Source organism: Mustelus asterias, chromosome 3 (assembly GCF_964213995.1).
Source record: "Mustelus asterias chromosome 3, sMusAst1.hap1.1, whole genome shotgun sequence".
Classification (NCBI taxonomy): Eukaryota; Metazoa; Chordata; class Chondrichthyes; order Carcharhiniformes; family Triakidae; genus Mustelus; species Mustelus asterias.
The window spans coordinates 57,384,286-57,402,682 of NC_135803.1; the positions used below are offsets into that span (position 1 = coordinate 57,384,286).

The 18,397-nt window shown below is 42.0% G+C and overlaps 1 protein-coding gene across 8 annotated transcripts in view; it reads right to left on the reverse strand.

The window, feature by feature from the left end:
- Positions 1–226: 226 nt before the first annotated feature.
- Positions 227–18,397, reverse strand: part of sptssb (serine palmitoyltransferase, small subunit B) — a 28,718-nt gene continuing 10,547 nt past the window's right edge. For 3 of the 8 annotated variants that reach the window (XM_078202575.1, XM_078202573.1, XM_078202576.1), the window contains 2 exons: positions 7,878–8,083; positions 227–1,618 (listed from right to left, as the gene is read on the reverse strand). In XM_078202575.1, coding sequence (XP_078058701.1) covers positions 1,344–1,586 — 243 coding nt within the window. In that variant the 5' untranslated portion in view covers positions 1,587–1,618; positions 7,878–8,083 and the 3' untranslated portion in view covers positions 227–1,343. Of the gene's footprint in view, positions 1,619–4,448; positions 4,589–7,877; positions 8,084–18,397 lie in introns of those variants that run through there. The other 5 variants (XM_078202581.1, XM_078202591.1, XM_078202605.1 and 2 more) reach the window with 4 other exon arrangements.

An 18,397-nucleotide genomic window follows, 5' to 3' on the forward strand; every position in this document is an offset into this window, starting at 1 on the left:
TCTGCTGTCCTTATATGGTCTGGCCTACAAATGACTCCAATGCCTTTTGAAATGGAGGATGGTTAGCAATGGGCAATAGATTCTAGCCCAGCCACTGACATCCATATAAAAAATACACAATTTAAGGCCATTTTAACTTCTGCTTACTTTTAGTTTTGCAACTACGAATAAAGAACTGAATCTAAACCTGTCAAACTATGGTGAAATAAGACAGATGATAAATTAAACAGACTTTATTGAAAAATCATAATGTAAAATCATCAATTTTCCTGAGAAACATAAGACAAAAAAGTTAATATTAACTTACACTGCATTTAGCTGGACAATAGGCACATAGCCTTTGCATCAAATATTCCACTGGATCTGATTTAGTTAATTACCAGCACAAAAATAGTACAATATTTTAAACAGACTTTAGATGCATAGAAGGTTTCAGATGTCAAGCAGCCTCATAGTTTATTAGCAAAGTATTCATTTACCATGCCCTTGCCCGATTGCATTATAAGTATTTACTCTTACATAAATATGGTGTCATTGAGTAGAATAGTGGAAGCACATTTCACACATTGCTGTAAAATAGAATTTAAGGACATTTTAAAATGTTTAAAGTGATCAGCCTAGAATTGAACCAATTCAATTGCAAGAATATGGCTCCTTCATAGATTATGCATTTCAATAATTCTTTTTTAAATGTGGCTGGAATCATTAAAGAGCAGCCCTTGAATTTTAACATCAAGCAGCGACATTGCTACAGCACCTAAATGTCATCTTTTAGGTCATGTTATGGCCTGAGATGTGGGAGCTGTCACATAAATTGGCATTTGTTTGTCCTTTACAATTTGTTGATTTTGGGACAAAGTAAAAGCCACGATCCATTTACTGAAATATATGTTAGAAAATTGAATCATTTCTTAACAAAGAAATATCTAAAATGAAACGATGGCATTACAATAAAAGGTCTACCTAAAACACAAATAGAGAAGGTTGTGGATGTGCACAATGTCAGAATTGAATTTAGACAAATACAAAATGGGATGAGTAAATATTTGACCCCCATGGCTATTGCTCCCAGTTGTTAGGATATATTATAGCTAGCTTAACATTGAAGTGACATTTTTTTAACCTTTTATCTGTGGATGCACAACTTCAACGGCTGCATGCTCCCATTTCTATATAGAATGTCATTCACTGCATTTATTTGGAGCACAAGATGATTGAGGTGCATAAGAAATAAGACTGCAGGCAGAAAGTAAGTTCAAAACCCATGCCAGAGTTCTCAAAGGTCCTTAGATTCACAGGAATTTCCTTCTTTAAAATGTCTTGATATTTGCAATTAATACAGGCTAAGTCATAATGGCAACTGTGCTTTCAGGCTGGCCTGCTCCGAGGCCAGAAAAGAACTTCAGTGCCAGGCGAACATGAATTGGAATGAAGACATAGGCTGTATATAGAACCATAGCCACGATGATGAACAAAAAAGAATTGAAGATGGTTTGTTCCCAGGGCTCCAGCACGTAACTGCATGTAACAAGCAGGTATTGGTAATATAGCCAGGATAGGGTATCCTTCACACCTTTCACGTCCATCGCTCTCACTCTGTCTGCAGAGCAAAGTCAATCTAAATAAACAGAGAATTCAATTAGGATAAAAGTCACAGATAAATGCATCACTTGTCATTGTTGTTTGACTTTTGCGTGATTCGAAAAACTTTCCACTGTCAAATCAAACTTGCTAAAAATTAACTACAAAAAATGTAGGTTATTTACACAAAGGGCAATTCAAGTAGGTTAAAGTATTTTACTTATTTTAATAAATGTCTCAACCATGGCACATCCATTTCCTGTTGCTGCATTCCTCAATATTTCAAATATCTAATTCTCATTAATAGCTAGAATCATCCTGCTAAAAAGAATAAAGGTTGGAGGATTAGAAAGACAGGAAACCTCTGCTTTAAATTCTATTCCGGTTAGTGTTCTCCCATCTTTGAAGTAAAATATTGGTCCAAGTTATAGATCAATTAGTTTAATGTTAATATTGACTTTATATACCTGTAGAATGTATTGACAACTGAAACTAGACTTATTGCATCAACACATGGTGCATAATGTGTTATTTAACTAAAATGGGCAACTGTACTAATACGCACACCAATGTTTTACGCATAATACTAAATTTGAACTTCTAATTTTTATGCATTATTTGATACTCAGAAGAATTGCAAATAATTTGAGGCTAAAGAAAATGACTGCTTATCAACAGAGTGCACAAATAAACAAAAAGTAACAAAGGCGTGGAAGAAGGTTTTAGCAGCTGATGAGATGGAACAAAGTTGCACAATGTTACAGGGTGAAACTAGGTAGTCTTGTTGATTGAGCAGATATGTGGTCAGAAACTCACTTTGGGATCAAATATGACACGATTGGTTCAGCCTCAGACAGTTGCCAGGGAAAAGGATGGAGTCAAGGGAACAGAATTTGTTGTTTTCAGAAAACAATCTTTGATCTTCCAAATATTTAGTAGCAGGATCTTTTTGCTCATCCAGTACTGGAGATAGTGGGGGTGTGAACACTGATGCTGTGTTTTCAGATGATGCCATGAGGGACAGGGTGTAAATGAGAAACAGGAGGGAGCTGGGGAGGAGGGCTGCAGTAGAGACAGATGAACCAGCTGATTGTCACCAACATTGAGACTAAGAGGTTCATGAGCTCACCACACTTGTTTGAGGTGGGGGTGGATGAAGGAGGTTGGACATAAGGAGATGATGGATGGTGCAAAACACAACTCTGATGCTATTTTGCATTCCAGCATGATCCTGCAGTGGTGAGTAATTTCAGCAGAGATTAGAGCTTGACAGGTCTTGTTATTTCCCCGTCATATCTTGTACCAGATACAGCCAAGTTGCACTTCTTGGACTCAAGGGAGCAGGCCATCTCTGAAGTTTTTCTTCACAACTTTAATCCTTTATCTTCGTAACTTTCTAGGAAATCTATGCTGCAATTTTCCCAATACTTTCCCATATCTTTCTCATAATTGGGGTGCCTAAATGATACACAAAAGTCCAAATACAACCTAAGGATGCTCTTGTTCATTGTTTTTGGAGCTTGTGGCTTGAGATAACATTGAGAACTTTTGCTTATGCAGTTATCTTTAATGACATGTACATCTGCATGTTAAAACAACTTTATGCCATTTAAATTTTTTCATATCTATATTCCAACTTACTAAATACATTATTTGATATCTTTATACATTGAAATGTACACACTACCTAATTGCCTATCCTACAAGCTTCCCTATGTCCTCTTGTAGTCTTTCACAATTTATCACATCTCTCAATTTGTTACCGGCAAATTGTTATTTTTCATTTCAATTCCCAAGTTCCAGTCGTTTGCAAATATAGGAAATAAAAGTGACCCCCAAGCAGACATCTGTAACGTCATCACGTCTGTCCAGTCTGAAAAACTTCTTTCTCTGATCACTCCTCAACTGATGTGGTTACATTTCTTAGTTCCACATACCAACAAGCACAGCTGTATACATAGACAAACCACAATGCCTTTGAGAGATCATGTTCAAAACAAATTCACATTGTAAGGGTAATACTCTTGGATAGCATGTCAACTTTAACATACGTGATGAGTCCAATCCAACATCTTGGACCACATTCAGCAAAAGTTATTTGTAGAAATTGGTATACATTTTGCGTGTTTCTGTTTTAGATAATATGGGTGCGATTATATATACCAATTTCCAAATACATGGTTCGACAACTTGATCTATGCCAGTGGCATGGCTGTTGCCACATTGGTGCTGGTTGTTTTGGTTGGATCTGATGATTACCTTGAATTACCTTGGAATCAACTTAACTATGGAAAAGATCTTGCATCTGTTTCAGGATCCTTCTGGGAAACCCGTGAACAATCATGGCGTAAACTCAAGACTTTTTTCAAATTCTAGAGAATCCTCAAAAGGAAAGAATGGGGGGTTTACTTGGTGAGTCAGAGTTGCTGTGGCAAAGTCCATGTGTTACATACATGGGGTCATGCTGGAGCTATGACAAGAGACTCCAATTCTCTTTCCATCACATGGCTGACCAAGAATCTCTCCAGTTCCTATCGCCTGCCATTGAGCGGGGGTGGAAGGATTCTCAATCTGCTATGATCACACCTTCCTTGGTCATCTTGTCCTGGGGGAGGACTGGAACCGGCTCAGAGGCAGGAACACTAACTACCCACTGCACCACAAGACGCCCTCTTGAAAGAAATGGTGGGACAAGTTTAATCTTTTTGTGAAGTGTGAGGGAGTGTGCACTATACCAGCCTGTATCTCACCCCTCCACCTTTTAGTGATGGTTACTGAGAATTCTCGCCTCCAGCTCCCCGATTAGCTCGGCAGTGGAAACAATCTTCAGCGGTTTACGCACGGTAAATTATCCTGCTTTCACCCACCCTTTCGCTGCTCTCGGCGCCGCTCCCACTCACCAGGTCGCTGCTGGAAAAAAATACTGAGCCACACACACTCACCCCACCCCATCCCATTCTCCACTTCGCCCCAGGTCTACTCTCCACCCCGCGATCCAATACCGCAGTCTCCCGGCTCCCGCAGTCCCAGTCTCCAGAGTGCCGCAGTCTCCCGCAGTGACAGTCCCCACTCTCTCTCTATCACCCAGACTCCAGCCCCTCCACATGTGGACCGCTATTTGCTACTGTAGCCTGAACTTTAAAAGGCTCATTCAATCACATTCGACAATCTTGAGCATTTACAGGCTGAATCTGCATTCAACTGTATTTATATCTCTGACACCCTTGCTCCAGAGTAAGGTTTCATTGACTCAAAAGTTATTAAAATACGTTTTTATTTAAGGACTCTGCAGATCACTACCATCCCTTCAACCGCATGGAATGTTCATCTAGTCAGAAAAATAAAAACACAACCCCATCTCACCTCAGTGCATAATTAACAATGTGCCTGGAATTGATTGCAGGCCAATAATTTAATCGCACGATTCTAATGCTTATGATGATCCACAGGGAATACTGACTTATTTTATCAGATTTTATTAAAAGCTCTGGAATTAAAGGGGCAGTGGCGGCCTCGGATACAAAACTGGCTGAGAGACGGAAAGGAGAGAATAGTAATGAACGATTGTTTTCAAACTAGAGGGGCAAGAGGTGTTTGCTGAGGTCGATATTAGCACCTCTTCTTTTTGATATATACCAGAGAGTTGGAATAGACCTGGAAGTTCGCAGACGAGACGATGAGCTATATGACATACAGTCAGGAAGACAGTGGTAGAGTTCAGGGGGACACCAACTGGTACAATGGGCAAAGGATTGATAGATCAAATATAATGCAGAGAAGAAACGTGCAGTGTTCCACTTTGGAGGGGCAGTGTTACCTAAATGAAGATCATAGAATTGCTACAGTGCGGAAAGAGGCAATTTGGTCCATTGAGTCTGCACTGACAACAATCCCGCCTTTGCCATATCCCCAAAACCCCATGTATTTGCCCTGCTAGTTCCCCTTGACACTAAGGGGCAATTTAGCATGGCCAATCAACCTAACCCGCACATCTTTGGTGTGTGGGAGGAAACCGGAACACCTGGAGGGGACCCACGCAGACACGGCGAGAACATGTAAACTCCACACAGACAGTGACCCAAGGCTGGAATTGAACCCAGGTCCCTCAAGCTGTGAAGTAGCAGTGCTAATAAGCATCCCATATGGTCTAGTGGTTAGGATTCCGTGTTTTGACCCAGACAGCCTGGGTTCGACTCCCGGTATGGGAATTCACATTTTGGGGGGCGGCACGGTAGCACAGTGGTTAGCACTGCTGCTTCATAGCACCAGGGATCCGAGTTCGATTCCCAGCTTGGGTCACTGTTTGTGTGGAGTTTGCACATTCTCCCCGTGTCGGCGTGGGTTTTCTCTGGATACTCTGGTTTCCTCCCACGTTCTGAAAGACATGTTGGTTAGGTGCATTGACCTGAACAGGCACCAGACTGTGGCAACTAGGGGAATTTCACAGTAGCTTCACTGCAGTGTTAATATAAGCTGGACTTTTGACTAATAAATGTACTTTAATCACTGTGTCACCATGCTGTGTATAGTTTTAAAGGAATACAGGAACAGGGAGACTTGAAGATTCACACACACAAATCTCCAACAGGGCAAGTTGGTAAAGCTCCTTTTCTAAAAGCTTAAAAGATCCTTTACTTCATATGTAGATTGATACTGAAGAGAAGTGAGAAAATGACAGTAACGCTTTCTAAAATCACTGGCTATACCTCAGCTTGAATACTGGGTGGAATTTTAGTGGCACGTCCGCCCGTGTTTCGTACGATCCCGCCCGAGGTCAACGGAGAATGCCGTACTCTAAGCCTCGCCCACCCCGGAATCGGGGCAGGCATGCCGGTAAAATTCCGTTCACTGTGTCCAATTCTTTAGAAAGGGTGTCAGAGCTGGGAGAGGGTGTAGAGGAGATTTACTACAATAATATCACAGATGAGGGTTTGCATTTTTGTGGAGAAACTAGGAGACGCGAGAAGCTGAGATTGTTCTTGGGGGAGGGAAGGGTCGGGGAGATTTAACTGACATGTTCAAAGTTATGAGGGGTTTTGACAGGGTCGTTGGGGAGAAATGGTTTGCTCTGGCAAGCAGGTTGGATTCAGATAAGCTTGGGGGTTGGGGGATCAGGAAAAGTGTTTTCACTGAGCGAATTACGATCTGAAATGCATCAAGTGACAGATTGGTGGAAGCAAATTCCATTCAAGCTTTTGAAAGGGAACTGGGTCTCCACTTAAGGAAATATTTGCAGGGCTCTGGAAAAAGAGTAAGAGAGTGAGGCTAATTGGCAACTCAAGAAGACTGGCCCAGGCGTGATGCATTAGATGGCCTGCTGCTGAGCAGGATGATTCTGTGACTGGGACTGGGATTGCTCACAATACCTGTGTTTTAATTTAAAAAAGGTCGTTTGCTTTACAATTTGGCACTCCAAATTAAAAAGGTCCTTTCTATCACTGGCTACGCAATTTGAACTATTTTCAGGCTGATTTCCATTCCATATTCCATGCAACTTCATAAAATAGTTGGACATAAAATGTCAGCAATCATAGCTCTCAGCCCACATTCACTGGCAGCTCAGCTCTCTGTAAGCTATATTCAATGGAAAGTTCACCAGTACTCAGAAATGGTAACTTTAAAATACAATGATGTGACTATTTTAACATTTCTTTTTGAAGGTTGAAGTACAAATACTTCGAAGATGGGCAGCATGGTGGCACATGGGCGGCATGGTGGCACAGTGGTTAGCACTGCTGCCTCACATCTCCAGGGACCAGGGTTCAATTCCCAGCTTGGGTCACTGTCTGTGTGAAATCTGCACGTTCTCCCCATGACTGCGTGGGTTTCCTCTGGGTGCTCTGGTTTCCTCTCACAGTCCGAGAGGTGTACTGGTTAGGTGCATTGATCATTTTAAATTCTCCTTCAGTGCACCCAACAGGCGCTGGAGTGTGGCGACTAGGGGATTTTCACAGTAACTTCATTGCAGTGTTAATATAAGCTTACTTATGATTAATAAATAAACTTTATTTTATGTTAGGCGAATTAACCATCTCATTGTAATCAAACCACAAAGGAAAATATGATGATATTAAACCTGTTTTTGACTTGTTACTTTTACCAGATTAATTTTAACCCTTCCAGCATTAAACATTTACTTGACATTTCTAACAGACAGAGGTCACTTTATTCAGACAAAAATAAGTTACTGCGGATGCTAGAAATCTGAAAGAGAAGCAGAAAATACTGGAAACACTCAACAAGTCAGGCAGTGTCTGTGGAGAAAGAAACAGGGTGGGATTTTCTGCGCAACCCACCGCGTGTTTCATGGTGGCAGAGTGGCCGCCATTGGTCGGTGGTGGGATCTTCTGGCCCCGCCGTTGTCAATGGGGTTTCCGCTGAATGCACCCCTCGCCACCAGGAAACCTGCGGCAGGTGTGCGTCGTCGGCGGGACTGGAAGATCCTGCCAGCGTAAACGGCCAGAAAGATCCGGCCACAGAGTTAACGTTTCAGGGTGATCACCTGAAAAGAAAAGAAAGGAGTAATGGTAAAAATGGGTGACATTTGAATAGCTTTATTCCTGTAATATCTGAAGTTGTTTCAGCATTGCAGTGCAAAATATGACTTGAGAACTGAATTTCCCTCCCAGCACAGAATAGCAATGTTAAAATATAAATAGAACAAAATCAATATCTGTTGGATAGAACTTCTTTAAAATCATAACCCCCTTGTCAAGCCATCATGAGTTACCATAATCAGTCTTCGTAATATATCCTCTACTCTTGTATAACCTATTGCCTAATCAGTTTAAATGGGAGTACAAACATATGGGAGGGATATTTACCAGGTGATAAATTGGTTGAATAATTTGATACAGTAGCAGATGATTTTATTTGTAGTATATATCAGAAGACTGATTTGATGTATACACTCCCTTATTAGAGAATTCTGCGGTTTGTCAAGGTCTTAAGATTCTGTGACAAAACATTTATTATGGACCAAGAATATCTCATGGTCAATCAAATCCAGAAAACTGGAATAATTTGTTAAGTTCGTGGAAGTAAAACTATGAGTTACTGTTGACATGGCCACTCAACAATGAGAATTTCACTTGAATACAAGTTAAACCACTTGAGCATTCAAAAGCTAATGGAAAAGAAACCATTCTGGTTTAACCGGTTTTTAAGTACATTGCTAGCAGTGTTTATGATTAGACTGTCTACGTGCAGATATTTAGCTCTGTCAGAAATTTGGATTGCCACTGCTCATGTGCAAGGTGTGTGTTTATATAGACGCAGGAGTGCCCACAGTTCTGGAGCTAGCCAGAACAATTGTCACATTGTCACCCATTTCTGCTGACTATGTATGTTAAGTGTACTAGCCACATAAGGTTGGACATGCGACAATGTCAATATAGACAGAAAATGCTGGAAAATCTCAGCAGCTCTGACAGCATCTGTGGAGAGAGAATAGAGCCAACGTTTTGAGTCAGGATGACCCTTCATCAGAGCTCTGACAAAGGGTCATCCTGACTCGAGGCTCTATTCCCTCTCCACAGATGCTGTCAGACCTGTTGTGATTTTCCAGCATTTTCTGTTTTTGTTTCAGATTCCAGCATCCGCAATATTTTGCTCTTAATGTCGATATGGAACTTAGAACATAAGAAAATAAGAAATAGAAGCAGGAGTAGGTCATTCAGCCCTTAAAGCCTGCTCTGCGATTCAGTATGATCATGATTAATCTTCTACCTCAATATCATTTTCCTACACTATCCCGGTATCCTTTGATGTTTTTAAATATGGAGAAATAATGCAAGGAATTCTTGCATTAGAAATTAAGACAAGCTATTTGACACATGGTAATTGCCAATGTTTGTACTCCACAGGAGTCTCCTGCCACCTGTATTCCAGAGGCCCAGGAATGCTCTGGGATCATGGGTTGAAATCCCACCAATGATAGAATTTATCACAAAATCTGGAATTGAAAGATAGTCTCCATAATGCAGACCATTAAACTACCTCCAATTGTAGCAAAAACCCATCTGATTCAATAATGTCCTTTGGGGAAAGATATCTTACCTGGTCTGGCCTACATGTAACTCCAGATTCACAGCGATATGGTTGACTCTCGAGTGCTCTCTGAAATGGCCTAGCAAGCCACTCAGTTCATGAGCAATTAGGAATGAACAACAAATGCTGCTCTTGCCAGTGTTGCCTACATCCCATGAAAGACTACATTAAAAAAAACTTTTTCACATCATAAATAGATATCGCTTTAAAAATGTTCCAATGCTATCTGCTTCTTGTGTTTGCAGAATTATGTTCTCACCAATTGCAGCATAAAGAAAATCCTTCTAAATTATTTGATCTTTCTGTCGCAATCTTTCATTTGCCTTGCCTTGTGGATTCATCAATGTGGAAACAATTTCTCCCACATTCAACCTCTTGAATTCTCTCATAATTTTAAAGATCTTTATTAGGTCTCCTCTTAGTCTTCAATATTCCAGAGAAATAAGCTCAGCTTGCACAATTTTTCCTGATAGTTGCATCCTCATAATTCTAGTTAAACCCCTATGAAATATTTTTGCAATTTCCCCAGAGATTCAATATCCATATTTTGTAGTATAGAGGGATAGAAATTGAAATGCATTGCCCTGCTTTTTGGGAGCAATGAAAACAGGTATATAGCATTTTTAACAGTGGATGGCCAATGCCCACTGTGCTGTCCTACTGTTAAAATTGCATGACAGTTATTTTGTGTCCCAGCGGATATAGAAAAAAAGTGCATTAGAACCTTTACTTATAAATTCAAGACCCCAAGGACTGTTCATTTGACTAATTTATCATAAAAGGCGCTAGGCAGGATTTGAAAACTCCAGTCAACCCTACTTGAGGGTTAGAAAAGGCTAGAAATTTGTTAAGCTATGCCAAGAATTGAGTATGCCTGTGGTAATTTGCTCAGAACTTGCCTAAGTCCCATAAAGGCCTTAAAATTATCCTAAAGTTCTCTAGAAAATTCATCCTTGAAAGGCCAAAAGGCTCCACAAGGAGATTCTATAGACTCTGGAACAGTTCATCCAGATTGGAGGGCACCTATTGTAACCCCACTATTTAAAAAGGGAGGTAGAGAGAACACAGGGAATTATAGACCAATCAGCCATTATGCCGGTAGTGGGAAAATTTTAGAGTACATAATCAAAGATTTTATAGCAGGGCACTTGGTAAACAGTGGTAGGATTGGACGGAGTCAGCATGGATTTATAAGAGGGAAAATCATTCTCGACAAATCTACTGGAATTGTTCAAGGATGTTACTAGTAGAGATGACAATGGACAGCCAGTGGATGTGGTTTATTTGAAGGCTTTCAACAAAGTCCCACATAAGAGTAAAATTAAGGTGTATGGAATTAGGGGTAGTGTATTGAGATGGATAGAAAGTTGGTTGGCAAACGGGAAACAAAGAGTAGGAATAAACAAGCAATTTGCCAAATGGCAGGCAGTAGTTAGTGAGGTATCGCAAGGATCAATGCTAGAACCCCAGTGATTCACAATGTATATTAATAATTTAGATGTCGAAACTAAATCTAATATCTCCAAATTTGCAGGTGACACAAAGCTGGGTGGGACGGTGAGCTGTGAGGAGGATTCAAAGATTTGATTTATTGTCACATGTATTAGCATACAGGGAAAAGTATTGTTTCTTGCGTGCTAAACAGACAAAGCATACCATACATAGGGAAGGGAAGGCGAGAGTGCTGAATGTATTGTTATAGTCATAGCTAGGGGATAGAAAAAAGATCAACTTAATGCAAGGAAGGTCCATTCAAAAGTCTGATGGTAGCAGGGAAGAAGCTGTTCTTGAGTCGGTTGGTACGTGTCCTGAGACTTTTGTATCTTTTTCCCGGTGGAAGAAGGGGCCATGGATTAGTGGTTAGCACTGCTGCCTCACAGTGCCAGGGACCCGGGTTCGATTCCTGGCTTGGGTGACTGTCTTTGTAGAGTTTGCACGTTCTCCCTGTGTCTGCGTGGGTTTCCTCACAGTGCTCCAGTTTCCTCTCACAGTTCAAAGATGTACGGGTTAGGTGTACTGGCCATGCTAAATTGCTCCTTAGTGTCAGGGGGGCTAGCTTGTGGGGCAGCACGGTGGCACATAGCTTAGCACTGCTGCATCGATTCCTGGCTTGCATCATTGTCTGTGTGGAGTTTGCACGTTCTCCCTGTGTCTGCGTGGGTTTCCTCCGGGTGCTCCGGTTTCCTCCCACAGTCCAAAGATGTGTGGGTTAGATGTACTGGCCATGCTAAATTGCTCCTTAGTGTCAGGGCGACTAGCTAGGGTAAATGCATGGGGTTGTGGGGATACGGTCTAGGTGGGATTGTGGTCGGTGTAGACTTGATGGGCCAAATGGCCTCCTTCTGCATTGTAGGATTCTATGATTCTATGAAGAAGGTAGAAGAGAGAATGTCCGGGGTGTGTGGGGTCCTTAATTACGCTGGCTGCTTTTTCAAGGCAACGGGAAGTGCAGACAATGTCAATGGATGGGAGGCTGGTTTGAGTGATGTACTGGGCTTCATTCACGACCTTTTGTACTTCCTTGCGGTCTTGGGCAGAGCAGGAGCCATACCAAGCTGTGATACAACCAGAAAAAATGCTTTCGATGGTGCATCTGTTAAAGTTGTGAGAGTTGTAGTGGACATGCCAAATTTCCTTAGTCTTCTGAGAAAGTAGAATCATTGCTGGGCTTTCTTAACTATAGTGTCAGCATGGAGGGGCCAGGACAAGTTGTTAGTGACCTGGACATCGAAAAATTTGAAACTCTCGACCATTTCTACTTCTTCTCCGTTGATGTAGACAGAGGCATGTTCTCCACTATGCTTCCTGAAGTCAATGACTATCTCCTTCGTTTTGTTGACATTGAGGGAGAGATTATTGTTGCCACACCAGTTCACCAGATTCTCTATCTCATTCCTGTACTCTGTCTCGTCATTGTTTGAGATCTGTCCTGCTATGGTAGTGTCATCAGCGAACTTGAAAATCGAGTTGAGGGGAATTTGGCCACACAGTCATAGGTGTATAAGGAGTATAGTAGGGGGCTGAGAACACAGCCCTGTGGGGCACTGGTGTTGAGGATGATCGTGGAGGAGATGTTACCTATCCTTACTGATTGCGGTCTGTGGGTTAGGAAGTTCAGGATCCAGCTGCAGAGGGAGGAGCCGAGTCCCAGGCTCCAAGAGTTTAGAGATGAGTTTCGTAAGAATAATATTTTTGAAGGCCGAGCTGTAGTTGATAAATAGGAGTCTGAAATAGGTGTCTTTGTTATCTAGGTGTTCCAGAGTTAAGTGCAGGGCCAGGGAGATGGCGTCTGCTGTGGACCTGTTGTGGCGGTGGGCAAACTGTAGTGGATCCAGGCAATCTGAGAGGCTGAATAGATTCATGCCATGCTTCAGTGTGATTTGGACAAATTGAGTGAGTGGGCAAATGCATGGCAGATGCAGTATAATGTGGATAAATGTGAGATTATCCATGTTGGTAGCAAAAACAGGAAGGTAGATTATCTGAATGGCTATAAATTAAGAGAGGAGAATGTGCAACAAGAACCGAGTGCCCTTGTACACCAGTCGCTGAAGGCAAGTGTGCAGGTGTAGCAGGCAGTGAAGAAGGCAAATGGTATGTTAGCCTTCTTAGCGAGACAATTCAAGTCCAGGAGGAAGGACGTATTGCTACAATCATAAGGCCTTGATGAGGCCGCACTTGGAATATTGTACACTGTGTTGGTTTGTTGTCTGAGGAAGGATGTTCTTGCTATAGAGGGAGTGCAGCGAAGGTTTACCAGATTGATTCCTTTGATGACAGGACGGACGTATGAGGATAGATTGAGTTGGTTAGGATTATATTCACTGGAGTTTAGAAGAATGAGGGGGGATCGGATAGAAACCTATGAGGTTCCAACAGGCTAGACATGGTAGATGCAGGAAAGATCTTCTGGAGGATGGCAGTGTCCAGGACCAGGGGTAATAGTCTAAGGATATAGGGTATACCTTTTAGGACAGAGATGAAGAGAAATTTCTTCACGCAGAGATTGGTAAGTCTGTGGAATTCAGTACCACAGAAAGCAGTTGAGGCCAAAACATGTATATTTTCAAGGAGTTAGATATAGCTCTTGAATGAAGGGGGTCAAATGATGCGTGAAGAAAGTGTAATCAGGCTATTGAATTGGATGATCATAATGAAAGATGGAGCAGGCTCAAAGGGTTGAATGGCCTTCTCATATTCCTATTTTCTATGTCTCAATGTTAAGTCTTTTTCATCCCTTCAGCCTAGAAGATCCTGGAGATACCTCAGATAGGATGGATATTGGTGACTCTTCTTTCCAGGTTATCATGTTATGAATATCAGATGCTTTGGAGGCCCAAAGAGTAATCAGAAAGAACCAAGTTGGATTAAGTTCTCATAAAGGATCATATAGTACATGTTGTGTTTTATGTAAGATTTCAAAATGTCAGAAAACTCAGCAGAAACAATGTGGGGGATTGCCCACATTGAATTTTGTATCATTTTGGAATGAGTACCTCACATAGACTTCTTGATGAAACTGGATGTTATTACAGTACATTACTGAATCTTGGTTTGATCCAGGATGCAAACTTGCCCTCGGGTTCCATGAAGAATAGAAGGTGACTTACTGAAATCCCCCAATATGAAGAGGAGTAAGGCAAGATTGCTCATTGCCATTTATGGTATTCAATGTTTTCAATAATGATGACTAGATGACATTTTAGGAAGAAATTTCAGAGCACCGGTTATAGCCATTTATAAATGAAATGCGACATTCCTTTTTCAGTAGTGTTATGTTCTTGGGATTTAGAATAGCTATTACAAAATACTATTCTGAGCACAGAATTACACATACCAGGAGTGCATTTTAGGGGAGGCAATGGCATGGTGGTGTTGTCACTGGACTAGTAATCCAAAGACCCAGGACAAGATCTGGGGACACAGGTTCAAATCCTATCAAAGCAGATGGTGAAATTTGATTTCAATAAAAAAAACTGGAATTAAAAGCCTAACAATGGCCATGAAACCATTATTGATTGACGTAAAAACAAATATCCTTTTGGGAAGAAAATCTTAACCTGGTCTAGCCTATGTGATTGCAGATCCCTAGCAATGTGGTTAATTCTCTAGTGCCCCCTGAAATGGAGGGCAGGTATGGACAATCACTACTGGCCCAATCAGTGATTCCCACATCCCCTGAGCGAATAAAAAAATTATTCAGAGATGGGCACACATTAGACATTTGAGCACAGACCAATGAAACGTGCACAATTATCTCTCAATTAAGATTGATAAAAGGAGAATCATGCAGGGCACCAGCCCTGACACCATGTTTGAATTTCTGATATGCCCTTAAAGTTTATTTATTAGTCACAAGAAGGCTTACATTCACACTGCAATGAAGTTACTGTGAAAATCCCCTAGCCCTCCATTGGGAATAAAAATCTACACCAATGGCTACTGCTGAATATTTTTACCAATAGGCTAATCAAATTAAGTGTAGTGATTGATATTCCAAACTGCAGCATTATTTTACACAACTCAAGAGAGATCGCAAGCACACTGATTATCCCATTAATTGAATCATATCAGTACCTGGGAGTCCTTGATGCCAATTGCAGCCTTGACAAAGTATTTAACAACATTGTTGACCAAAGGCAAAAAAAACATTGGGCAGAATTTTCCAATCTCACCTACCACGGGAATTTTCCAATCTTGGGGCAAACGTGACTGGAAAATCCCACCCATTGATATCTTTGAAAGCAGCGCATGACCAAAGTACTAATGCAGGCAATACTTCAAACAACTGTCCTAAAAATGCTCCTTCATGGATACAAACTTCTTGGTGTCCAACTAAAATGTTTTTTTTTTACAAGATCCTAAACCAAAGTGTGGAGTAGATTTTTGGTTCAATGGGGATACAGTTACAGGGAGACTCTGCCGATCAACATTTTTTTTTGTTGGGTTGTCATCCCATGGCAGTAAGTCCCTGGCTCAGTACAAAATGGCTGCATTTGCTGCCACTGCAACTGTAGGGGGCATATTGACTGAACATGCAGTCGCAGTGCTTGTGACAATCACTCTCAACCACACGTAGCTGTCTACATCAAAGTATAGGACTATCCATAATATTGAGCGAGGTAAAGATATTTAAACAAGTGCAGCATCAATAAGATGTCTTTTTTTTCACCGTGGTTAAGGATTGCAGTTTTCACAGAAGATTGAAGCCCAAAACACTCGTTAAAAATCCTGGGATTGTGATTGTAATGCCCTGCTCCCTGCCTCACTGGCCCCAGTCCCAACCCCTCACTGCCTGCCTCTCTCTTGCCACCCTGGCGGCACGGTAGCACAGTGGTTAGCACTGCTGCTTCACAGCTCCAGGGTCCCGGGTTCGATTCCCGGCTCGGGTCACTGTGTGGAGTTTGCACATTCTCCTCGTGTCTGCGTGGGTTTCCTCCGGGTGCTCCGGTTTCCTCCCACAGTCCAAAGATGTGCGGGTTAGGTTGATTGGCCAGGTTAAAAATTGCCCCTTAGAGTCCTGGGATGCGTAGGTTAGAGGGATTAGCGGGTAAATATGTGGGGAATAGGGCCTGGGTGGAATTGTGGTCGGTGCAGACTCGATGGGCTGAATGGCCTCCTTCTGCACTGTAGGGTTTCTATTCTATTCTATTCTGTACCCACGCTGTCTACATGCAGCGAGCAGTGTAGATGATAACCATTGAGGGCAAGCAAAGCGCTGAGTTGGTCCTCAAATGAGGTGCGCATGTGAGTGAAAAAATTCATTTGGCTACACCGATGGCACCAGCGGTACCGCACATGAACATGGGGTGGAGTGGTTGTTGACTTCCTATTCCAGGAATGATAACATCCGTGGCCCTGACTTCCTGTTCCTATGCAGTGACAGGAGGTATGATGAAAAAAGAAAGACCTGCCTCTATATTGTGCCTTTCTAGATCAATGAAGTGCTTTTGAACTCTTAATATTGTCTTCTTGAGGGAACTGCTGTGGCCAATTTTGCACACAGCTATAATATTGGCCAGATCATCTGTTTCAATGTTGTTTGAGTGATTAATATTGGCTGGGATATCCTGAGGGCGTCCCTGATCTTCTTGGAAATTATGCCATAGGATCTTTGATGTTCATCCCAGAGGGAAGTTAGGGGCTCAGTTTAAAATTTCACTCAATAGATAACACCTCTGACAGTGTAGCACACCCTCAGTCACCTTAAATTTGAGCACTCATGTCACTTGAGCGAGACTTGAACCTACAACCTTCTTACTCATAGGTGAGAGCACTATCAACTGAGTCACAGCTGACACTACAAGCAGCTGGTGATGAATAAGCCTCGTAAACAGCATTGGATAAGGTCTAGGATACCATGAGCTGTTTGCGTAGGTGCTTCCAAGTGAATGTTCATAGCAGAACATAGACAGCTGTCTGGGATGCCAGACTTGAAAAAACATATGTGCAGGACTGGATATAGTTGCTGCTACTCTTTCAAAAATGACCAGTTTACTGGCATATAGTGCTGTGTGGTCTGGAGGATGGCACCAATGCCCTTACATTTATAGTGAACTGTATTGTTTATGAAGAGTTCTTGGAACCTGTTGTCTGTCTACCAGGTTGGTACCTCTTAACCCTTGTACTGGGCTCAGCAGGTGCAACATTTCGTTCATTAAATTTGATGAAGTTTTTTTGGAATGAGCTTCATGCAGTGATGAACTTGTCAATTAGTTCCTGCAATCCTGGGGAAGGGATGTTAACACATTACATTCAAGTCTTATCCCATCAAAATAAATGAACCATTTTTGTATCCAAAGATGTGTAGGTAAGGTTGACGGCCATGGTAAATTGTCCCTTAGCGTCAGGGGGATGTGCAGGGTAAATATGTGGGGTTACGGGGACAGGGCGTGGATGGGGTTGTTGCCGATGCAGGCTCAATGGGCCAAATGGTCTCCTTCTGCACTGTAGGGTTTGATGATTCTGTATAACCAGATGATTCATGCTTTCCCTTCCATCATACCTTACAAGAATGCAAAATGAGAGATAGTTGAGAGATAAGGGTTCCCAAACTATATTCCTTTAAAGTTTATTCATCAGTGTCACAAGTATGCTTATATTAACAATGCAATGAAGTTACTATGAAAATCCCCTTGTCGCCACACACCGGCACCTGTTCGGATACACAGAGAGAACATTTTGCCAATACGCCTAACCAGCACATCTTTCATTCTGTGGGAGGAAACCGGAACACCCGGAGGAAACCCATGCAGAGACGGGGAAAACATGCAGACTCCACACAATCACCCAAGCCGGGAATTGAACCCGGGTCCCTGGCGTTGTGAGGCAGCAGTGTTAACCGCTGTGCCACCATGGCCTATCAGAAGTGGGAGAGCAGGGCCTGGGAGGATTGGGAGTGCAGGGCATGCCAGGGTTGGGGGCTGCCAGTGGTGATAGTATGGTGGCTCCATCCTTGGAGAGTGTTCATTGTATGGAAGCTATGAGTGTGGGCATGTGTGAGAGCAATAAATGTGTTTGTGAGAGAGATGAGTGTGTGTGTGTGTGTGTGACTGAGGGATGAGTGTGTGCGTGTGCGCGTGTGTGTGAGGGATGAGTGCATGTGAGGGGTAAGAATATATGTATAAGAAAGAGAAATGACTTCCATAAATTAGTTTTTCTATGTTTGTACCTATTGCATGAAAACAAGCATTTTCTTGTGGCTTTGCTCTTTAACACAATAATAATTTTTCTCAGGGGTCCCTTCAGTACTCCTGGGAGGTCCAAA